The sequence below is a fragment of the Bufo bufo genome, chromosome 3 (genome assembly GCF_905171765.1).
Source record: "Bufo bufo chromosome 3, aBufBuf1.1, whole genome shotgun sequence".
NCBI lineage: Eukaryota > Metazoa > Chordata > Amphibia > Anura > Bufonidae > Bufo > Bufo bufo.
The window spans coordinates 232878418-232904134 of NC_053391.1; the positions used below are offsets into that span (position 1 = coordinate 232878418).

Genomic DNA, 25717 nt, shown 5'->3' on the forward strand with positions numbered 1-25717 from the left:
CTGCAAATATCTACATATAATAATGGGTACAGTCAAAAATAATTGGACATTTTGATAGGACATGTGACATCCCTGCCAAAAAGAAGTCTTGGCCAGCCAAACGTTTCCCCTTCTAGTGGCTCTTGCATGAAAGGTTTTATCGTGCTTGAGTGAGAGCAGCTCTTACAGGGGGGTTCCTAGTTATGACACCTCATCTCCAAATGCACATAAGTACTCCAAAACCACATGGTCACATTGTATACACTCCATGTCTACATATACAGTAACTCTACCATGCACAAGATGCTCAGTTGTCAACTTCTTGATTCTTATAACATACAGAGTCATGGCATGATTTTATGCATCCTTTATAGCTTTCCTAAATGGGACAATTCTAAATATTGACCACACTAATATCAGTAAAAAAATCTGTCAATGTCTAGGCTGCTTTCCCAGGCACGTGCGTTTATGGTGAGGTCGGGGAGAAAGCTGCTACCTAAACAATGCAGTGACCAACATCTTATGTGTATGGCCAACTTTAGGTTCTGCATGCATTGAACATTTGCAATAAAGGACTGCAGTAACCAGTGCAGTGGGTGGAGCTGTGTAGTTTTGGAAAAACCCTTTTATTAGACAATCATAACAATGCTCAATGAGTCAAAGGAGAACACTTGGGGCAAGTGTTTAGATAATGAAACTAGATCATAGGATAAGCAAATGTACTGCAGTAAAAATACATTTTTGCTTTACCTTTAACCCCTTCCCAAATGGCGCTGTACATGTACAGCACTGGTCTGCCTTTTAATGATGGCACCTGCTCCACTGCGTTTCTGCTGTTTCACACAGAAAATCCACGGGACTAATGTCTGTGATCACCAATAATGCTGATCACAGATATTTAACCCCTCAGATGGCATGGTTAGGGTACTTTCACACTAGCATTATTATTTTCCGGTATTGAGTTCCGTCCTAGGGGCTCACTACCGGAAAAAACTGATCAGTTTAATCCTAATGCATTCTGAATGGAGAGCATTCTGTTCAGTATGCATCAGGATGCATCAGTTCAGTCCCTCTTACGTTATTTGGCCGGAGAAAATACAGCAGCATGCTGTGGTATTTTCTCAGTCCAAAATTCCGGAACACTTGCCGGAATGCCGGATCCGGCATTAATTTCCATTTAAAGGTATTAGTGCCGGGTACAGTCTTGCATGCGCAGACCTTTAAAAATGTGAAAATAATAAATACAGGATCCGTTTTTCCGCATGACACCGATGAGACGGATCCGGTATTTCAATGAATTCGTCAGACGGATTCACATGCGGATCCGTCTGACAAATGATATCCGTTTGCACATGGATTTCCGGATCCGGCAGCAGTTCCGGCGATGGAACTGCCTGCCGGATCCTCACAACGCAAGTGTGAAAGTACCCTTAATTGTGATCATGGCATCTGAGACGGCTTTCCACAAGAGAGCTTTTCTCCCAGGGCCCGAACCGCTTCAACGCGCTGCAATAGGGGGAGACTTTCATTCCTTGTGATAGCCTTGGTCACTCTGAAGAATCCTGAGACATTCACAGCATTAGTTCCTATGGAGGCCTGCAAGTGGCAGATAGAAATGTTGGATTGCCAGAAAACTTGGCATGCAGATAGGTGTGGTCTGATTAGACACTTGGGGGCACATTTATTAAGACCAAAGTTTTAGACTCTGGTCTTAATAAAGCCCTGCACTGGCGGTGGATCCGCCAGTGCAGGGCTCTTCATAACTCCGGCCTCTTCGTAACTTTAGCAGATCCATTGCCACTTCCAAATGTAAGACAGCTTCCTAGCTGTCTTAGGCCTCTTGCTCACGAACGTTGAGCAACTGTTCCGTGCATTAATTGCTGCGGCCGGAACGGCCCATTCAACTTGAATGGGTCCGTGATCCGTCTGCTCTGCAAAAAAATAGAAGAAGTTCTATTTTTTTGGGGTGCAGAGCCATGGACATAAACACCACGGAAGCACTCCATAGTGCTTCCATGGGGTTCCGATCCGTGCTTCCGTTCTGCATCTCCATGATTGCGGACCCATTCAAGTGATGCGGAGTGCACACAGGCAGGTGCCCGTGTATTGCGGACCCGCTGTATGCGGGCCACAATACGGCCACAGGCACACAATGTCTGTGTGCATTTAGACTATTTTCTACGCCTAAACCAGGCATAGAAAATGACCCACGCCATGTCCACTTTTTTTAGACCTGGCGTGAGCCAGGAGAAGTCGCAGATTGTAGCGCAAAGGACCTTTGCACTGCAATCTGTACCGGAAATACGCCTAATTTAGGCATATTTCTATTTGATAAATTACCCACTTGTTCTTGCCACAGAGTCTAATTTTGGGTAGTGTACCTCTTGATGAGAGATCGTTGAGAGATCCATGAAACACTTGAAGACATTTTTCCGCAGTTAACAGACTTTGAGAGTGGGCACGGCATTGGCCTTAGAGAAGCAGTATGGTAATTTCAATGAACTGCCCACCATCTAGGCTGTTCTGACCTAGCTGTTCGGAGGTGTTGGGAACAGTACAGTACAGCCAACAGGCTCTGGCCGACCCATACAGACCACTAGTAGAGGATTGTTTGATTCAACAACAAGCACAAGTAGCTCCCGCTCTTTCATTGTCCACCATCCAGACACTGGTGGCACTCTCTTTATACACCCCTGTCTCTGATCAGCTATTTTAGCAAAATATAATTTGGTGTCACAATTCCCCTTACGTGTCTTGCCATTGGCAGACAGCTACTATCTCCTTTGTTTGCAGTGGTGTCGTGAATAAGAAATCACTACTGTTATGGACTGGATCTGTATTGTCTTTAGCAACAAATCCAGGTTCTGTTTGAGATCCCATGATGGTTGGGTTTGAGTATGGAAGGTTCATGGTGAGCACTTCAATCTTGCTCTGGAGCAACACACTGCCCCAACTGCTGGTGTGATGATCTGGGGAGCCATCACACGCAAGTCAGTCACCCCTACGAGTGATATGAGGGACCTCTGGCCACATCTGTTGACTCTCATGGCAGGACTGCCAACAGGCATTTTCAGCATGGTAATGCTCACCCACAAATAACAGGGGTTTCCCAGGAATGTCTCATCCAGACTGTACTACATCCTTGGCCTGCCAAGTCACCAGATTTATTGCCAATCGAGCATATATGGGACTAACTGGGATGCCAGCTTTTGCAACATACAAGCCTGCAGGATCTACAGGCCCAGCTGCCACATCTGTGGCAAATGTACTGCAGGATACCATACAGAACCTGTATGCCTCCATGCCCAACTTGTATCCAGGCTAGAGGTGGTCCAATAGTGTACTAGAGCCGCCTTTCAATTGTCCAGTTTTCCCCAATAAACTTGTCCTTTTGCTCAAATATTATTATAATCATTTACATATATCATCATTACATTTATACATAGAAAGTTTCATTCTATTCCAACAACTCCTTCTTGGTGTGTTTTTTGTCAATGAGTGTATTTTTTAAATTGCATGCAAAAAGACAATTTTTAATACACTCCATAACTCTAGTCTAGAGCATTGTTAATCCCCATACTTGTAAATTAGTGGGCAAATAAAGTGGTTCTTGTTACTGTAACGAGGAACAAAAACAATCAGTTTCTGGATTGTAAAATATCTGAACAAAGTGTTTTATATTGATATTAATATTTAAAAAGCCATCGGTATCAAATCAATACTTTTTCCATACTTGCCTGAATTCCTTTTTCTTTTATATCGAATGATGAAGAAAACAGCAGCAGCCACCAGGCCTGCAGCACAAACGGACAGAACCGCAGGAAGCACGCTGTTTTGTTTGTTCTCACTGTTGCACAAAGGAGATAAAAATGTATTTTGTAGTCTATTTTTTATCATTTAAGAAAATTAGTAATAACATTATATAGTATATAACAGCCAAATGGCGTATGCTTTCACCTTATAAAGAACACAGAATATAACTGTCAATCAGTAGTCCCAGGATAGCCTATACAGACATTTTTAGAATTTTGAGAGGAACCATCAACTGCTCATGTCATTTTGTATTTGCATAATCTGAGGTATCTTTTACCAAATGGAGAAAGTGCATGTCTGTTTAAACATGTTGTATGAGCAGATTAATGGGGGAGGAGGGGAGGATAGCAGCTAACCAAAAGATCCTTTGGCCAACATTTCTTAGTTCTTGTTTATTGCCAGCCTTGGAATGAACAATGGTAGAGAAGAGTACTCCCCTGTCAAAGAACCCCTCAAACACAGTAAAATAAGTGAACAGTTACTTTCTTTTAATTAAGGTATCAAGCATGTGAAAAATGAGAGAGCAGCTTAAGAACGTGTGCCCCGTGGCCCCGCAAATTGCGGGCCACAATGCACGAACATCAATGGGTCCGCGATCCAGCCGTTCTGCAAAAATATAGGACATGTTCTATCTTTTTGCGGAACGGAAGTACAGGACGAAACCCCACGGAAGCACTCCGTAGTGCTTCCGTAGGCTTTCGTTCCGTGCTTCCATTCCGCTCCATTCCGCATCTCCAGATTTGCAGACCCATTGAAGTGAATGGGTCCGCATCCGATATGCGGAATGCCCATAGAACGGCTACCGTGTATTGCGGATCCGCAAATGTGGTCCGCAATACGGCAATGGGCAGCACACGTTCGTGTGCAGGAGGCCTTACAGTTGTATATCTATACGGTTCTGTCCTTCTTTACTTTTTTTCTTGGCTCAACATATCCTGAAATGTGTGGCATAATATTTCCAGCTTTATAAAACATTGTGATTTTGCGATGTCTCTCCTATATATAGCCATGTGCACCTACCTAGTGGCTGTGTTCTGAAGTGCAACCAGCAAAGGGATTTGATAGCATGTCACAATATTGTGTTACATTTGTTTCATGAAAAACTGGAGTCCTTAGAAGTTCTCCGGGAATTTATTATACATATATTCTCATATATATATTCCTTTCATTAGTAATGATGGTTTCTTATTGTCTAGGGAGCAATCACCAGGAGAAATAAAATGGCCACCGTCATATTAGTACACACAAAACTTGTCCTAATCACACAGGAGGACAGGTTACTTCACAACACTGAGCTAAAGAGCTGCATCAGCCTCCTCTCTGCTCTACTTGTCAGGGATTATAATCTTGAATACAGTTTAATATGATCTTCAGCTGAATCTCTGTAGGAATGAAGATCATGAGGAGACATGAAGTATAGAGAGGAGGTGGGGATGTGGCTAATGAGCAGCAGCACATGTATGCAGTCTCCATTACCACAGTGTGTCCTGTCCGTCCTCTCTTTACTTTACCTGTCTCCTTATGAACTCCATTCCTACAGAGATTCAGCTGAACATCTTATCAGCTGTATTCAGGATCATAATCCCTGACAAGTAGAGCAGAGGGGAGGATGAGGCAGCTCTTTACCTCAGTGTTCTGAAGTAACATTGTTATTGTTCCAGTGAAGGATAATATTAATGTTACAGCAATTGTACAGTATGCGTCCACTTTTGTGGCAACTGTTTGGAGGAAACCTGGTCCAGCATGTGCCTATGTACACAGAGTCAGATACATAAAAACATGGATTAACCTCTTGCCGCAACTGTAACGCCGAAAGGCGTCATCGCGGCGGCTCCCTCAGGCTACGCTAACGCCGATTGGCGTCATCTCGCGTGAGCCGAGATTTCCTGTGAACGCGCGCACACAGGCGCGCGCGCTCACAGGAACGGAAGGTAAGAGAGTGGATCTCCAGCCTGCCAGCGGTGATCGTTCGCTGGCAGGCTGGAGATGGGATTTTTTTAACCCCTAACAGGTATATTAGACGCTGTTTTGATAACAGCGTCTAATATATCTGCTACCTGGTCCTCTGGTGGTCCCTTTTGTTTGGATCGACCACCAGAGGACACAGGTAGCTCAGTAATATGTTGCACCAAGCACCACTACACTACACCCCCCCCCTGTCACTTATTAACCCCTTATTCACCCTTGATCACCCCTGATCACCCCATATAGACTCCCTGATCACCCCCTGTCATTGATTACCCCCCTGTCATTGATCACCCCCCTGTAAAGCTCCATTCAGACGTCCGCATGATTTTTACGGATCCACTGATAGATGGATCGGATCCGCAAAACGCATACGGACGTCTGAATGGAGCCTTACAGGGGCGTGATCAATGACTGTGGTGATCACCCCATATAGACTCCCTGATCACCCCCCTGTCATTGATTACCCCCCTGTCATTTTATAACCCCCCTGTAAAGCTCCATTCAGATGTCCGCATGATTTTTACGGATCCAGTGATAGATGGATCGGATCCGCAAAACGCATACAGACTTCTGAATGGAGCCTTACAGGGGGGTGATCAATGACTGTGGTGATCACCCCATATAGACTCCCTGATCACCCCCCTGTCATTGATTACCCCCCTGTCATTGATCACCCCCCTGTAAAGCTCCATTCAGACGTCCGCATGATTTTTACGGATCCACTGATAGATGGATCGGATCCGCAAAACGCATACGGACGTCTGAATGGAGCCTTACAGGGGCGTGATCAATGACTGTGGTGATCACCCCATATAGACTCCCTGATCACCCCCCTGTCATTGATCACCCCCCCCTGTCAGGCTGCATTCAGATGTCCGTATGATTTTTACGGATCCACGGATACATGGATCGGATCCGCAAAACACATACGGACATCTGGATGGAGCCTTATAGGGGGGTGATCAATGACAGGGGGGTGATCACCCCATATAGACTCCCTGATCACCCCCCTGTCATTGATCACCCCCCTGTCATTGATCACCCCCCTGTCATTGATCACCCCTCTGTAAGGCTCCATTCAGACATTTTTTTGGCCCAAGTTAGCGGAAATTATTATTTTTTTCTTACAAAGTCTCATATTCCACTAACTTGTGTCAAAAAATTTAATCTCACATGAACTCACCATACCCCTCACGGAATCCAAATGCGTAAAAATTTTTAGACATTTATATTCCAGACTTCTTCTCACGCTTTAGGGCCCCTAGAATGCCAGGGCAGTATAAATACCCCACATGTGACCCCATTTCGGAAAGAAGACACCCCCAGGTATTCCGTGAGGGGCATATTGAGTCCATGAAAGATTGAAATTTTTGTCCCAAGTTAGCGGAAAGGGAGACTTTGTGAGAAAAAAATAAATAAAATCAATTTCCGCTAACTTGTGCCAAAAAAAAAAAATTTCTATGAACTCGCCATGCCCCTCATTTAATACCTTGGGGTGTCTTCTTTCCAAAATGGGGTCACATGTGGGGTATTTATACTGCCCTGGCATTTTAGGGGCCCTAAAGCATGAGAAGTCTGTGATCCAAATGTCTAAAAATGCCCTCATAAAAGGAATGTGGGCCCCTTTGCGCATCTAGGCTGCAAAAAAGTGTCACACATCTGGTATCGCCGTACTCAGGATAAGTTGGGCAATGTGTTTTGGGGTGTCATTTTACATATACCCATGCTGGGTGAGATAAATATCTTGGTCAAATGCCAACTTTGTATAAAAAAATGGGAAAAGTTGTCTTTTGCCAAGATATTTCTCTCACCCAGCATGAGTATATATAAAAAGACACTCCAAAACACATTGCCCAACTTCTCCTGAATACGGCGATACCACATGTGTGACACTTTTTTGCAGCCTAGGTGGGCAAAGGGGCCCACATTCCAAAGAGCACCTTTAGGATTTCACAGGTCATTTACCTACTTACCACACATTAGGGCCCCTGGAAAATGCCAGGGCAGTATAACTACCCCACAAGTGACCCCATTTTGGAAAGAAGACACCCCAAGGTATTCCGTGAGGGGCATGGCGAGTTCCTAGAATTTTATATTTTTTGTCACAAGTTAGCGGAAAATGATGATTTTTTTATTTTTATTTTTCCCTTACAAAGTCTCATATTCCACTAACTTGTGACAAAAAATAAAAACTTCCATGAACTCACTATGCCCATCACGAAATACCTGGGGGGGGTCTTCTTTCCAAAATGGGGTCACTTGTGGGGTAGTTATACTGCCCTGGCATTCTAGGGGCCCAAATGTGTGGTAAGAAGTTTGAAATCAAAATGTGTAAAAAATGACCGGTGAAATCCGAAAGGTGCTCTTTGGAATATGGGCCCCTTTGCCCACCTAGGCTGCAAAAAAGTGTCACACATGTGGTATCTCCGTACTCAGGAGAAGTTGGGGAATGTGTTTTGGGGTGTCATTTTACATATACCCATGCTGGGTGAGAGAAATATCTTGGCAAAAGACAACTTTTCCCATTTTTTTATACAAAGTTGGCATTTGACCAAGATATTTCTCTCACCCAGCATGGGTATATGTAAAATGACACCCCAAAACACATTCCCCAACTTCTCCTGAGTACGGCGATACCACATGTGTGGCACTTTTTTGCAGCCTAGGTGGGCAAAGGGGCCCACATTCCAAAGAGCACCTTTCGGATTTCACCGGTCATTTTTTACACATTTTGATTTCAAACTACTTACCACACATTTGGGCCCCTAGAATGCCAGGGCAGTATAACTACCCCACAAGTGACCCCATTTTGGAAAGAAGACACCCCAAGGTATTCGCTGATGGGCATAGTGAGTTCATAGAAGTTTTTATTTTTTGTCACAAGTTAGTGGAATATGAGACTTTGTAAGAAAAAATTAAATAAAAAATCCTCATTTTCCACTAACTTGTGACAAAAAATAAAAAGTTCTATGAACTCACTATGCCCATCAGCAAATACCTTAGGGTGTCTACTTTCCGAAATGGGGTCATTTGTGGGGTGTTTGTACTGTCTGGCCATTGTAGAACCTCAGGAAACATGACAGGTGCTCAGAAAGTCAGAGCTGCTTCAAAAAGCGGAAATTCACATTTTTGTACCATAGTTTGTAAACGCTATAACTTTTACCCAAACCATTTTTTTTTTTACCCAAACATTTTTTTTTTATCAAAGACATGTAGAACAATAAATTTAGAGAAAAATTTATATATGGATCTCGTTTTTTTGCTAAATTTTGCAACTGAAAGTGAAAAATGGCATTTTTTTGCAAAAAAAATCGTTAAATTTCGATTAATAACAAAAAAAGTAAAAATGTCAGTAGCAATGAAATACCACCAAATGAAAGCTCTATTAGTGAGAAGAAAAGGAGGTAAAATTCAATTGGGTGGTAAGTTGCATGACCGAGCAATAAACCGCTAAAGTTGTGGAGTGCCGATTTGTAAAAAAGGGCCTGGTCTTTAGGGGGGTATAAACCTGTGGTCCTTAAGTGGTTAATGAGTTTGATGTGCACTAAATTGAGTGACCAGCAGAGAAGACTGACCACAGCCCTATAAAATACTTTTGGGATGAATTGGAACATGCTAAACCAGGGATGCCCATCCTGCGGCCCTCCAGCTGTTGCAAAACTACAACTCCCAGTATGCCTGGACAGCCTACAGCTAATAGAGCATGCTGGGAGTTGTAGTTTTGCAACAGCTGGAGGGCCGCATGTTGCGCATGCCTGTGCTAAACTATACTGGACCTGCATAAGTATTCTACAAATGCTTCTGAAGCCTGTGTTCCCAGAGATACTGTTCTGCTCTTTAAATCAGATCGGTTTCATCTGTTTTTTATTTTTGCTATGGGGGAAGTTAACACTTAGCAGTTTTTATTGCAGTTCTTACTGCAGTTAGGATTGTTTTAAAGCTGGCGAATGAGCAGAAATTGAACTACTTTTTACACTTTTACAAATATAAGCCTGATCAGTTGAATTTTGAAAGATCTGAATTTCATTGATAGAAAACAGAGGGTGGTTATTAACAGTACACACTCAGATTGGGTCACTGTCACTAGTGGGGTACCACAAGGGTCAGTATTGGGCCCTGTTCTCTTCAATATATACAGTAGTATCTCACAAAAGTGAGTACACCCCTCACATTTTTGTAAATATTTTATTCTATCTCTTCATGGGACAACATTGAAGATATGACACTTTGATATAATGTAAAGTAGTCCGTGTACAGCTTGTATAACAGTGTAGATTTGATGTGCCCTCAAAATAACTCAACACACAGCTATTAATATCTAAACCACTGGCAACAAAAGTGAATACACCCCTAAGTGAAAATGGCCAAATTGTGCCCAAAGTGCTAATATTTTGTGTGGCCATTAGAGTTGAGCGGACACCTGGATGTTCGGGTTCGGCCGAATTTCACAAAAAAGTTCGAGTTTGGGACCCAAACTTGACCCCGAATCCGAACACCATTAAAGTCAATAGGGACGCAGACTTTTGAGCACTAAAATGGCTCTAAAAATGTAATGGAAAGGGCTAGAGGGCTGCAAATGCCAGCAAAATGTGGTTAAGAGCATGGCAAGTGCTCTGCAAACAAATGTGGATAGGGAAATGACTTTAAATAACATAAAATACGTAAAAATATAAATAATTATCTTGATCTAGGAGGATGAGGTCCATATGGAGTAGGAGGTTGAGGAGGCAGTGGATGTGGCGGTGTAGGTGGAAGCGGCGGTGGAGGAGAAGGAGGTAGCCTACTCTGCTTTTTGGTTTTTAATTTATTTTTATTTTTTTAAATTAGGGTACAAAAACATTAGGGAATATAACCTGTGATAACCCCCTCCAGTTGTGCTAAACACACGTTCAGACAATACCCTGGCCAGCACCTCCAAGGCATAAAGGGCAAGCTCAGGCCATGTGCCCCATTTGGAGACCCAGAAGTTGCAGGGGGCAGACCCATCATTCAGTTCGTGTAGGCGTGTGCGCACATACCATGTCGCATGTCCCCATGATGTGAATCACGATCCAATTGGATATCTGCTCTATCAACTTTCGATGTTCTTTTCTGCGCCTACCATGTTGATCACGGTTAGCGGCGAATCAGGGTTCCACGCCGGAGAGGAAGCGTGAGAAAGGGATAGCACATCCAAGGGAGATCAATGGATGAAATTTAATTGTGATCGAGCGGAAATGTGGGAGAAGCTATTAAAACTGAAGAATTGAAGGAAAGGAGGGGGCGCACGGCAATTACCCACTCCCGACTCGGGGAGGTAGTGACGATTAATATCAATATAGGACTCTTAAGATGCCCTGTTATTGGAATGATTAATAAAAAATTATAGGGAATGTCACTGGGGTATTTAGGATTTGGAAACGTTAGACAGGAGAGGCCCTGCTGCCGCTTTGTTGACTCTAGATAACTTCTGCCTGATCGCACATCCCCATGACATCCACAATCCATTTGGATATCTTCTCTATCAACTTTCGATGTTCTTTTCTGAGCCTACCATGTTGATCACGGTTATCGGCGAATCAGGGTTCCATGCCGGAGAGGGAGCGTGAGAAAGGGATACCACATCCAAGGGAGGTCAATGGCTGCAATGTGATCGAGCTGAAATGTGGGACAAGTTATGAAAGCGGAAGGATCGAATGAAAGGGCCAATTAAAGACGAATTTTACTAATTTAATTCCCTGTCACCTATGCAGAGCAGGGGTTTTTCATCGCCAGAAATGGGTTAATGTCACCCACCAATGGAACAGATGATTTTTTTTAAATTCGGTCCCTGTCACCTATGCAGAGATGGGGTTTATTCACGGCAAAAATGGTAAAATGTCACACAAGAATGTAACAGAAAAATGAGTGAAATTTATTAGCCTGTCTACTAGGTAGAGAAGGGGTATATCACAGCCAAAAATTTGTGAATTTCACCCGAAAATGTAACAGACAGATTAGTGAAATTTGTTTACCTGTCTACTAGGTAGAGCAGGGGTGTATCACAGCACAAAATTGGTGAATGTCACCCGACAATGTAACAGAAAAATTTGTGAAATTTATTAACCTGTCTACTAGGTAGAGCAGGGGTATATCACAGCCAAAATTTTGTGACTTTCACCCGAAAATGTAACAGACAAGTTAGTTAAATTTGTTTACCTGTCTACTAGGTAGAGCAGGGGTATATCACAGCCAAAAATTTGTGAATGTCACCATCAATGTAACAGAAAAATTTGTGAAATTTATTAATCCGTCTACTAGGTAGAGCAGGGGAATATCACATCCAAAAATTGGTGAATTTCAGCTGAAAATGTAACAGACAAATTAGTGAAATTTCTTTACTTGTCTACTAGGTAGAGCAGGGGTATATTACAGCCAAAAATTGGTGAATTTCACCCGAATATGTAACAGACAAATTAGTGAAATTTGTTTACCTGTCTACTAGGTAGAGCAGGGGTATATCACAGCCCAAAATTTCAGAATTTCACCCGAAAATGTAAGAGACAAATTAGTGAAATTTGTTTACCTGTCTACTAGGTAGAGCAGGGGTATATCACAGCCAAAAATTTGTGAATTTCACCCGAAAATGTAACAGACAAATTAGTGAAATGACATAAAATAAAATACGTACAAATAAAAAAAAATAATCTTGATGTATGAGGTGGAGGTCCATATGGAGTAGGAGGTTGAGGAGGCGGTGGACGTAGCGGTGTAGGTGGAAGCGGCGGTGGAGGAGGACGAGGTAGCCAACACAGTTTTTTTTAAAAAAAAATTATTAGGGTACACTCCAAAAGAGTGTGAAATATCCAAAATACAACAATGAGCAATTGAGCAGTAGTATAACAATGGCTGGTAAAGGCCGGTATACATGTCTATTCTGCACAAGGTACGTACAAGTCCTGTGGGATCCATACCTGGTTCATTTGAATGAATGTGAGCTTGTCCACATTGGCTGTGGACAGGCGGCTGCGCTTGTCTGTGATAACGCCCCCTGCCGTGCTAAACACACGTTCAGACAATACACTGGCTGCAGGGCAGGCCAGCACCTCCAAGGCGTAAAGGGCAAGCTCAGACTATGTGCCCAATTTGGAGACCCAGAAGTTTAAGGGGGCAGACCCAACATTCAGTACGTGTAGGAGTGTGCACACATACTGCTCCACCATGTTGCTGAAATGCTGCCTCCTGCTAAGACGTTCCATATCAGCTGGTGGTGCTGGTTGTTGTGGCGTGCTGACAAAGCTTTTCCACATTTCGACCATGCTAACCCTGCTTTCTGAGGTGCTGGTGGTGCCCTAGCTGCGTTGGTGACCTCTTCCTCCTCCTCTGCCTTCGCCTTGTGCTTCCACTGTGCCCCCGCCAGCAGCACGTCTACCAGCGTGCGCTTGTGCTCGAGCATCTTACGATCACGCTCCAGTGAGGGAATTAAGGACGGTACGTTGTCCTTGTAATGGGGATCCAGCAGCATGGCCACCCAGTAATCAGCAAAAATTAGAATGTGGGCAACTCGGCGGTCGTTGCGGAGACACTGCAAAATGTAATCGCTCATGTGTGCCAGGCTGCCCAGAGGCAACGAAAAGCTGTCCTCTGTGGGAGGTGTATCGTCTGTGTCCTCTGTATCCCCCCAGCCACGCACTAGTGATGGCCTGGAGCTGGTTTGGGTGCCACCCTGCTGTGAACACGGTGCCTCCTCTTCCATCTCATCCTCCTCATCCTCCACCTATTCATCCTCCAGAACTGTGCCATGGCTGGACAATTGTGTACCTGGCGTTTGTGGGTGTAGGAACCCACCCTCGGAGCCACTTGTGAATGACTGGCCGGAAACCCTATGAAATGATCCCTCCTCCTCCTCCTCCTACTCCTGTGCCACATCCTCTTCCAGCGTTTTTTTAAGGAGGCATAGAAGTGGGATAGTAACGCTGAGAACGGCGTTATCGGCACTGGCAATGTTGGTGGAGTACTCGAAATAGCGCAACAAGGAACACAGGTCTCGCATGGAGGCCCAGTCATTGGTGGTGAAGTGGTGCTGTTATGCAGAGCGACTCACCCATGTGTGCTGCAGCTGAAACTCCACTATCGCCTGCTGCTGCTCGCACAGTCTGGCCAGCATGTGCAATGTGGAGTTCCACCTTGTGGGCACGTCGCATATGAGGTGGTGAGCGGGAAGGCCGAAGTTACGCTGCAGCGCTACCAGGCGAGCAGCAGCAGGGTAAGAACGCCAAAAGCGCGCACAGACGGCCCGCACTTTATGCAGCAGCTCTGACATAGAGGTAATTTTTTAAGGAACCCCTGCACCATCAAATTCAGCACATGCCCCGGGCAAGGGATGTGCGTCAAACCAGCTAGTCCCAGAACTGCTACGAGATTTCGCCCATTATCGCACACCACTAGGCCGAGCTTGAGGCTCACTGGCACCAACCACTCATCGGTCTGTTGTTCAAGGCCCGTCCACAGCTCCTGCGCGGTGTGGGGTTTGTCCCCCAAACAGATAAGTTTTAAAACTGCCTGTTGTCGTTTACCCCTGGCTTTGCTGAAGTTGGTGGTGAAGGTGTTACACTGACCGGATGAGGAAGCAGAGTAGGAGGAGGAAGCAACAGGAGGCAAATTTAAGTGCCCTGCAATCCTTGGTGGTGGAAGGACATGCGCCAAACTGCTATCCGCCTCAGGCCCAGCCCCTACTGCATTTACCCAGTGTGCTGTTTTGGCGATATAACGTCCCTGACCGTGTTTACTGGCGTTGCGCAGTGCATACCTGATTTTGTCCCCCACTTGGTTGTGCAGGGAAGGGGTGGCATGCCTGGAAAAGTAGTGGTGGCTGGGCACGACAGCCACCGCCATAAGGCTTTTAAAACTCTCGGTCTCCACCAAACAAAATGACAGCATTTCAAAGGACAATAATTTTGAAGTGCTGGCATTCAGGGCCAGGGATCGCGGGTGGGTAGGAGGGTACTTTCTCTTCCGCTCTAGTGTTTTGGAGATGGAGAGCTGAACGATTCCGTGGGAAATTGTGGAGATACATGATGACCCAGGTGTGGTGTTGCTGGCAGATCCTCTGTTTGCGGGGTGGCAGGTGCCACTGTCACTCCAGAGGTGGATGAAGAGGTCGAGACTGCAGCAGAAGGGTAAGCAGGAGGAGCCAGAGACCTTTCTTGGTTTGTCTACTCCACTGCAGCTCGTGCATTGCACTTAAATGCCTGGTCATGCAGGTTGTGCTAAGGTTGAGAACGTTTATGCCTTGCTTCAGGCTCTGATTGCACAGCGTGCAAACCACTCGTGTCTTGTCGTCAGCACATTGTCTGAAGAACTGCCACGCCAGGGAACTCCTTGGAGCTGGCTTTGGTGTGCTAGGTCCCTTGCTGCGGTGGGCAGTAGCAGGCATACTGTCTAGGGGACGGCCGCTCCGCTTTTGCACCCTGCTCCCTCTTCTGCTGTGCTGGTGGCTCTGTGCCACCACCGCCTCTTCCTCCGAACTGCACAGGTCACTTGCATGAACTTGATTCCATGTGGGGTCAAGGACCTCATCATCCTCCACATCATCTTCCACCCAGTCTTCACCCCTGCCCTCCTTGTCGGTCTGCACACTTTCGAAAGCCACAGCAGTTGGCACCTGTATTTTGTCATCATCCGAGACATGCTGCGGTGGTCCTCCCATGTGCTCATATTGAAACATAAGTGTTTGGGCATCAGTGCACTCAATCTCTTCCACTTCTGGGGCAGGGCTAGGTGGATGGCCCTGGGAAACCCTGCTAGCAGAGTCATCAAAAAGCAGAAGAGTCTGCTGCATGACTTGGGGCTCAGACTGCTTGGCTGATTTGCAAGGGGGTGAGGTGAAAGACTGATGGACATGGGCTGCAGGTGCCAACTCTGATCTTTCAGCAGTAGACTGGGTGGGAGACAATGTAAAGGAACTGGAGGCACTGTCAGCAACCCAATCTACTATCGCATGTACTTGTTCTGGCCTCACCATTCGTAAAGCCGCATTAGGCCTGACCAAATAATGCTGAAGGTTCTGTCACCTACTCGCACCTGAGGAAGGTGTTTCACTTGTGCGTGTAGCTGGCACAGATCGACCACGTCCTCTCCCTGCAACAGGAGCTCCACCAGCAGCACCACGACCGGGTGCTCCTCTCCTCATTCTCTGCAAATTTAGGATTGTTTTTGTTACTAATAGAATATAAGAGTGGTACGTAAAGCTTCTATTTCACCCTAAAAAAGGCTGCAAAATGCCAAAACTTAGTGTTTTGGCAAAAAAAAGTTGTAATTTTAATAAGAAAATAGAACTGGAGTATCTACGGCCTTTCTGTCAATCTGTAATATGCAGAAAAATGCCAAATTTGAGTGTTTTGGCAAAAAAAAGCTGTGATTTTACTAACTGGAGTATCTACAGTCTTTCTGTCACACTGTAATATGCTGAAAAATGCCAAATTTGAGTGTTTTGGCAAATAATGCTGTAATTTTACTCAGACAATGTAACTGGAGTATCTAACGCCTTTCTGGAGTTTTGGCAAAAAAAAGCTGTAATTTTACTCAGACATTGTAACTGGAGTATCTACGGCCTTTCTGTCTCACTGTAATATGCTGATAAATGCCAAAATTGAGTGTTTTGGCAAAAAAAGCTGTAATTTTATTAAGAAAATAGAATTGGAGTATCTACGGCCTTTCTGTCACACTGTAATATGCTGAAAAAAGCCAAATTTGAGTGTTTTGGCAAAAGAAGATGTAATTTTACTCAGACAATGTAACTGGAGTACGGCCTTTCTGTCACACTGTAATATGCTGAAAAATGCCAAATTTGAGTGTTTTGTAAAAAAAAAGCTGTAATTTTACTCAGACAATGTAACTGGAGTATCTACAGCCTTTCTGTCACACTGTAATATGCAGAAAAATACCAAATTTTTGTGTTTTGGCAAATATTGCTGTAATTTTACTCAGACAATGTAACTGGAGTATGTAATGCCTTTCTGTCACACTGTAATATGCAGAAAAATGGCAAATTTGAGTGTTTTGGCAAAAAAAGCTGTAATTTTACTAAGAAAATAGAACTAGAGTATCTACGGCCTTTCTTTCACACTGTAATATGCTGAATAAAGCCAAATTTGAGTGTTTTGGCAAAAAAAGATGTAATTTTACTCAGACAATATAACTGGAGTATCTAACGCCTTTCTGTCACACTGTAATATGCTGAAAAATGCCAAATTTAAGGAGTTTTGGAAAAAAAAAGCTGTAATTTTACTCAGACATTGTAACTGGAGTATCTACGGCCTTTCTGTCTCACTGTAATATGCTGAAAAATGCCAAATTTTTGTGTTTTGGCAAAAAAAAGCTATAATTTTACTCAGACAATGTAACTGGAGTATCTATAGCATTTCTGTCACACTGTAATATGCTGAAAAATGCCAAATTTTAGTGTTTTGGCAAATAATGCTGTAATTTTACTCAGACAATGTAACTGGAGTATCTACAGTCTTTCTGTCACACTGTAATATGCTGAAAAATGCCAAATTTGAGTGTTTTGGCAAATAATGCTGAAATTTTACTCAGACAATGTAACTGGAGTATCTAACACCTTTCTGCCACATTGTAATATGCTGATAAATACCAAAATTTAGAGTTTTGGCAAAAAAAGCTGTAATTTTACTTAGAAAATAGAACTGGAGTATCTACGGCCTTTCTGTCACATTGTAATATGCTGAAAAAAGCAAAATATTAGTGTTTTGGCAAAAAAATATGTAATTTTACTTAGACAATGTAACTGGATTATCTGCAGCCTTTCTGTCACACTGTAATATGCTGAAATCGCTGTAGATCGCTGAGTTCAACAAGCATTGTTCTGAATTCGGAATAGAGAATCTTTCCTACTCTGTCCCTAAAAGCACCAGCAGCATCCTTTCCCTGCGCTAATAGGAGCTGATGTGACGCGCGGCGCTACGTGACTCAGCCTTATATAGAGGCTGGGTCACATGCTGCACTGGCCAATCACAGCCATGCCATTAGTAGTCATGGCTGTGATGGCTTCTAAGGGCACAGAGTTAAACGCTTGTTGATTGGCTGCTCTGCAGCCTTTCAAAAAGGACCTACGCTCTCTGGACTTTGTGTGGCTGTCATGGCCCATAACAGGTAGGAACTAGTGTTAGGGACCACTCATGGAGGCGACCTTGACGCGGTGAGTGGCTTATTACGCTTTGGCCAAAATGTACACCAATGCCCCATTCAACATCCAGCATAGAGGCAGGGCAGAGTGCTGGTTGCAGAGTGCGATTGCATTTATGTTTTTGCGTTTGTATCTGTATTTCGCCATAGCAATGTGCACCTGCATACAGGGTTGTGCTGGCTGAATCCCCCACATTTTTCTCTTTGTAGTATATATTGGAGGCGTGGCGATCTCCAAGCAGCCATGCACACCTGACCAGTTAGTCTTCCCTGGAGGCTGGTTTTAAAGTCAGTATAAAACTGAGTCTGCTTATATAGCACCTACCAGTAGCCATTTGGCTCCAGGAGAAGTATTTAGTGGGCTCAGCATGCATGTTGGTACTTGCATCCCTGGATCCGATGAAAGCTGTAATGGCACCGGACGGGGTTAAAAGCAGAGTGTGCTTGGCGTGCATGCTGTACCTACGCTCTCTGGACTTTGTGTGGCTGTCATGGCCCATAACAGGTAGGAACTAGTGTTAGGGACCACTCATGGAGGCGACCTTGACGCGGTGAGTGGCTTATTACGCTTTGGCCAAAATGTACACCAATTCCCCATTCAACATCCAGCATAGAGGCAGGGCAGAGTGCTGGTTGCAGAGTGCGATTGCATTTATGTTTTTGCGTTTGTATCTGTATTTCGCCATAGCAATGTGCACCTGCACACAGGGTTGTGCTGGCTGAATCCCCCACATTTTTCTCTATGTCACAGTATATGTTGGCATTGATGGTTCCTTTAATAAACTGTAGCTCCCCACAGACGGCAGAACTCATGCAGCCCCAAACCATGACACTACCACCACCATGCTAGACTGTAGGCAAGACACACTTGTCTTTGTACTCCTCACCTGGTTGCTGCCACACACGCTTAACACCATTTGAACCAAATACAGGTCCTTTTCAAAAAATTAGCATATTGTGATAAAGTTCATTATTTTCTGTAATGTACTGATAAACATTAGACTTTCATATATTTTAGATTCATTACACACAACTGAAGTAGTTCAAGCCTTTTCTTGTTTTAATATTAATGATTTTGGCATACAGCTCATGAAAACCCCAAATTCCTATCTCAAAAAATTAGCATATCATGAAAAGGTTCTCTAAACGAGCTATTAACCTAATCATCTGAATCAACTAATTAACTCTAAACACCTGCAAAAGATTCCTGAGGCTTTTAAAAACTCCCAGCCTGGTTCATTACTCAAAACCGCAATCATGGGTAAGACTGCCGACCTGACTGCTGTCCAGAAGGCCATCATTGACACCCTCAAGCAAGAGAGTAAGACACAGAAAGAAATTTCTGAAAGAATAGGCTGTTCCCAGAGTGCTGTATCAAGGCACCTCAGTGGGAAGTCTGTGGGAAGGAAAAAGTGTGGCAGAAAACGCTGCACAACGAGAAGAGGTGACCGGACCCTGAGGAAGATTGTGGAGAAGGACCGATTCCAGACCTTGGGGGACCTGCGGAAGCAGTGGACTGAGTCTGGAGTAGAAACATCCAGAGCCACCGTGTACAGGCGTGTGCAGGAAATAGGCTACAGCTGCCGCATTCCCCAGGTCAAGCCACTTTTGAACCAGAAACAGCGGCAGAAGCGCCTGACCTGGGCTACAGAGAAGCAGCACTGGACTGTTGCTCGTCATTCGGAAATCAAGGTGCCAGAGTCTGGAGGAAGACTGGGGAGAGGGAAATGCCAAAATGCCTGAAGTCCAGTGTCAAGTACCCACAGTCAGTGATGGTCTGGGGTGCCATGTCAGCTGCTGGTGTTGGTCCACTGTGTTTTATCAAGGGCAGGGTCAATGCAGCTAGCTATCAGGAGATTTTGGAGCACTTCATGCTTCCATCTGCTGAAAAGCTTTATGGAGATGAAGATTTCATTTTTCAGCACGACCTGGCACCTGCTCACAGTGCCAAAACCACTGGTAAATGGTTTACTGACCATGGTATTACTGTGCTCAATTGGCCTGCCAACTCTCCTGACCTGAACCCCATAGAGAATCTGTGGGATATTGGGAAGAGAAAGTTGAGATACGCAAGACCCAACACTCTGGATGAGCTTAAGGCCGCTATCGAAGCATCCTGGGCCTCCATAACACCTCAGCAGTGCCACAGGCTGATTGCCTCCATGCCACGCCGCATTGAAGCAGTCATTTCTGCAAAAGGATTCCCGACCAAGTATTGAGTGCATAACTGAACTTAATTATTTGAGGTTGACTTTTTTTGTATTAAAAACACTTTTCTTTTATTGGTCGGATGAAATATGCTAATTTTTTGAGATAGGAATTTTGGGTTTTCATGAGCTGTATGCCAAAATCATCAATATTAAAACAAGAAAAGGCTTGAACTACTTCAGTTGTGTGCAATGAATCTAAAATATATGAAAGTCTAATGTTTATCAGTACATTACAGAAAATAATGAACTTTATCACAATATGCTAATTTTTTGAAAAGGACCTGTATGTTTATCTTCGCTTTCTTGTGCTTTATCTTCCTTCAGGGACAACAGCCATGCACTTGGTGCATCCACTTGGTGCAGTGTGCGGCATATGATCTCAGCACTGACAGGATGACCCCCAACCCCCTTTAACCTCTGTAGCAATGCTTGCAGTACTCATACGTCTATTTTGAAGACAACCTCTGGATATGACACTGAGCATGTGCACTCAACTTCTTTGGTCGACCATGGCGAGGCCTGTTCTGAGTGGAACCTGTCTTGTTAAACCGCTGTATGGTCTTGGCCACTCGGCTGCAGCTGCAGTTTCAGGGTGTTGGCAACCTTCTTATAGCCTAGGCTTGTGATGGCTAACTTCCAGCAGTCCAGCTGTGGTAGAACTACAACTCCCAAGATGCAAACTTGCTTAGCTGTTCTCAAACCTCCATAGAAATGAATGGAGCATGTTGGGAGTCGTAGTTTCACCACAGCTGGAGCGCCGGAGGTTAGCCACCACTGGCCTAGGCCATCTTTATTTAGAGCAACAATTCTTTTTTTCAGATCCTTGGAGAGATTTTTGCTATGAGGTGCCATGTTGAACTTCCAGTGACCAGTATGAGAGAGTATGAGTGTGATAACAGCATATTTAACAGACCTGCTCCCCATTCACACCTGCTCCCTTGTAACACAAACGAGTCACATGACACCGGCGAAGGAAAATAGCTAATTGGGCACAATTTGGCCATTTTTACTTAGGGGTGTACTCACTTTTTTGCCAGTCATTTAGATATTAATGGCTGTGTGTTGAGTTATTTTGAGGGCACACGAAACTTACACTGTTATACAAGCTGTACACTGACTACTTTATATTGTATCAAACTGTCATATCCTCAGTGTTGTCCTATGAAAATACATAATACAATATTTACAAAAATGTGAGGGGTGAACTCACTTTTATTAGATACTGTATTTATTAATGATCTTGTAGAAGGCTTGCACAGTAAAATATCAATTTTTGCAGATGACACTAAACTATGTAAAGTAATTACATGGAAAAGGACAGTATACTGCTACAGAGGCTTGGGCAGAGAAGTGGCAGATGAGGTTTAACACTGAGAAATGTAAAGTTATGCACATGGGAAGGAATAATGCAAGTCACCCGTACATACTAAATGGTCAAACACTGGGTAACACTGACATGGAAAAGGACCTAGGGATTTTAGTGGACTGCAAACTAAGCTGTAGAAAATAGTGTCAGGCAGCTGCTGCCAAGGCCAATAAGGTAATGGGGTGCATCAAAAGTGGCATAGATGCCCGTGATGAGAACATAGTTCTACCACTTTACAAATCACTGGTCTGGGCTCCTGTGAACAAGACAGACATAGCAGAGCTGGAGAGGGTTCAGAGGAGGGCAACTAAAGTAATAACTGGAATGGGTGGACTACGGTACCCAGAAAGATGATCAAAATTAGGGTTATTCTGGAGTGTAATAATATTACAGGTTATAGTTACTAGAGATGGGTCGTTGATCCAGGGAGTTATTCCGATTGCCCGATTGGAGTCGGGAAGGAGTTTTTTTTTTCCCCTTAAGTGGGGAAAATTGGCTTCTACCTCAGAGATGTTTTTTTGCCTTCCTCTGGATCAACTTGCAGGATAACAGGCCGAACTGGATGGACAGATGTCTTTTTTCGGCCTTATAAACTATGTTACTGTGTAATTAGCAGAGCATCATAAGGTCCATCCATATCACTAGATGACTTTAACTATGTGGTTAGCAACCTGGAGGTAAACACCTACAAAAGCTGGTACCACTGGGATCATAAACCTTGTTATTTAGCTATAGGTTTCACTCAGTGTAACCTCACTATAAAGTATTTATTTAGTCAATAGAAATCCATTCAGAAATGCGTCAGAGGGGAAAACATCAGGACTGAAGAATAATTCTTGGGGAAGTACTATTGTCATGCCCTGCTCTGACTATGTGCGGAGGTCCACCAGAATAGCAGCACGTGTTTAGTTTCGTTTTGTTTTGGAGTCGTGCTGAACCTGCCTCCCATCAGGTGCACTGGGTGGGGTCATTGGTTTAAATATTTATTAAAGGAGAAAATAAATTTGCAAAGTAAAAGACATTGGTGTGCCGTGGATTATCTCTACACATTGGTTTAAATATCACTCTAGTCCAGTGTTCTGAGCGGGTTATAGAAATCAGTCTGGCCTTGGAAGCAAGGAAGGAAGGTTGTCTGTTCCAGCTCAGAAAAGATAAATGTGGTTTCAGTTTTTGTTTATTGCTGTCTAGGTTGTGTTTGTGTCATCTTTCCCATCCAGGTTCTGTGCGAGAAGGCTGCTCCTTTTCCCCTTTTCACCATCTCAGGGAATCTAGGGTGTTTTAGCCCAGGCACGAGGACACATCATTCCTACCTTCTTAATGTGGGCTGAGCAGTGCAGGGAAAGAGGTCAGGGTTTAGCTAGGAGGTGACCCTTCCCCTGCTTCTCGCCTAGAGCCTGGTTGTTGGTTTATCTGTGTGTCTGAGTTCCCCATCCGACGTGGCAACTATACAATGATGAGTATAAAGAAACAATTTACATGGCTTTGTCCCCTCTCCTAGAATACAAATTCATTTACTTGTTGTGTAGTTATGTGCTAGAAGTGAGCAGGTTTTGCTGTATTTCTTAGGGAAATAAATACAAAATGACATCATGTGACACAATAAACCAAAATTGTAGAACATTTTACATCCATACTAGTATAGAGTAAATTTCTACTGTTGAATACTAACCTGTGTGAGTTAACAATCTCCTTTTCCACACTGTTAACACGCGACTTAATCTTAGAATCAGAAACGTCACTTGTTGCTTCTAGTAAAACAACAAAAAAATAAAAATATTTTAATATATATTTTAAGAGTACAGTCTTGCAAGAACATAGTGGGGCAAATTTATTATGAGGAGTCTTGCAGGAGTCTGTACTGCTATAATTTGGGATAAATTTATCAAATGTCACACAATGTAAATTTGATGTATCTTGAAGTATAAGGTCACTTTCACACAGTCAGTGTTTAGTCATTGTTTTCATCAGTAATTGTGAGACTAAGGCCTCTTTCACACTACCGTATGGCTATTTCAGTGTTTTGTGGTCCGTTTTTCACGGATCCGTTGTTCCGTTTTTTTGTTTCCGTTGTGTTTCCGTTTCCGTTCCGTTTTTCCATATGGCATATACAGTATACAGTAATTACATAGAAAAAATTGGGTTGGGCATAACATTTTCAATAGATGGATCCGCAAAAACGGAACGGATACGGAAGACATACGGACGCATTTCCGTATGTGTTCCTTTTTTTTGTGGACCCATTGACTTGAATGGAGCCACGGAACGTGATTTGCGGGCAATAATAGGACATGTTCTATCTTTCAATGGAACGGAAAAATGGAAATACCGAAACGGAATGCATACGGAGTACATTCTGTTTTTTTGCGGAACCATTGAAATAAATGGTCCACAAAACGGCCCACAAAACGAAAAAAATAAACGGTAGTGTGAAAGAGGCCTAAAGCAGGTGCGAGTCAAAACAAAGAATAGCAGATCTTTCCATTATCCATTATCTCTGTGTAGCCTTCACTTCTGGTTGTGACTCACAGTCACTGATGGAAATCACTTATCAAACACTGATTGTGTGGAAGCCCAAGTTCCAACCCACTTTTTAAAACTGGAGTGAGCTGAGTAAAAATATAAAATGCCTCAGTTTTTTAGTAAAAAGGTCCAAAAAGCCAAAGTCCTAGGTGGCTGTGTAGACTATACAACTACTGAAAATACTCAAAATGTGCTTGAAAGTCATTCCTCGGTAATAAAGACTGACCTTCCGTTATTACATGCACTTGCACTGCTAAAGTTTCTCCATATCTTCCAGATTTTTGGACTCCACACCAATACCATCCGCTGTCTTTTTCAGATATTGATTGAATGGTAAGGACCAGTTGCTGATTCTCACATGATACACTCAGACCATCTTCACCACCATCAATTTTAACGGATACTTCATTGCAATCATTGTTATTCCATTTGCACCAATATTTCTTATAGGATTTGTACTTGCATGGATAGGAACATGTGATTTTAGCTGTTTCCCCATTCTTAACCTGCACTATTGTGCCAGCAGTCAATCCTTCATGATTTTCTAAAAAAAATAACAGTAACACAATTGTATGATTGAAACAGTTTGTGAAAACATCCATCGCATAATGGAAAGTCATAATATGTTGATACTATGTTTAGTTCTTGCACCTTCAGAAATCTTGATTTGTACAGTTGAGGTTTGGTCATGTTTTCCATCAGTCAACACACACCAATACCAGCCTTCATCTATTTTAGTAATCTGGTTCATGAGGACCTGCATAGTTCCATTTGTAGTGTTATCATGAATAAGCAGTCTTCCCTCAAAAACATCCTTGATATAGCCATCTGTTTTAATGAGTGGCTCACAGCTCGAATCTTCCAATTTACACCAGAATTTAACAGTGTAGTTCTTTTTAGGATTGTAGTGGCACTGAGCAGACACTGATCCACCCAATCTGGTAGACAATAGTTTAGATCCCTGGGGTATATCAGTCTCTGTTGAAGACAAATATCAATATCACAGGACAATTATTACTGATTATGAAACTTGCATGTACTTCATTACTATCTTATTATATCACAGTTTTGCATTAGAAGAAAAACATCACACTGCGTAATTGTGAGAAAGGCCAATAGGAACTGTCAGACATTCATTAATTCTGATTATGAAGCAAACACATGCCAGGTACAATTTATCTTCTGCTCACCTTCATTGATCCTCAAATCAATCTCTGTAGTGTCTCCTTCACCTCCATAGTTACCCACACCACAGGAAAACCATCCAGAATCTTCAGTTCTCAATTGTATTATTTTGACAGTAAAACTTGCTGGCCTCTTTTCATCTCTTTGGAGAATGATTCTTCCTTGGTATGCAGTATCAATTGCTCCTGAACTATCAATAACATTCTTGCAGCCATTTTTTTCTATTTTGCACAGATATTTCCTCAGTTCAGCATGTTGATCTCCAAATTCACAATGGAACTTCACTGCACCCCTCAACTGACCATAGACAAGTTCTGCTTCATTTGGAATGACTGAGTCTGCCAAAGAAATAAACTGAATCAGAATACTATTAAAAGTGTGCAACAAATTAAAGGGGTTGTCTCACTTCAGTAAGTGGCATTTCTCATATAGAGAAAGTTAATACCAGACACTTACTAATGTATTCTTATTAGCCATATTGTCTCCTTTGCTGGCTTGATTCATTTTCCCA

At 43.3% G+C, this 25717-nt stretch overlaps 1 protein-coding gene across 2 annotated transcripts in view; it reads right to left on the reverse strand.

The window, feature by feature from the left end:
- Positions 1-25717, reverse strand: part of LOC120995061 (polymeric immunoglobulin receptor-like) — a 150627-nt gene that overhangs the window by 12832 nt on the left and 112078 nt on the right. For both annotated transcript variants that reach the window (XM_040424036.1, XM_040424035.1), the window contains exons 4-8: positions 25212-25544; positions 24673-24999; positions 24248-24565; positions 23171-23249; positions 3717-3826 (exon numbers count right to left, since the gene is read on the reverse strand). In XM_040424036.1, coding sequence (XP_040279970.1) covers positions 3717-3826; positions 23171-23249; positions 24248-24565; positions 24673-24999; positions 25212-25544 — 1167 coding nt within the window. The remainder of the gene's footprint in view (positions 1-3716; positions 3827-23170; positions 23250-24247; positions 24566-24672; positions 25000-25211; positions 25545-25717) is intronic.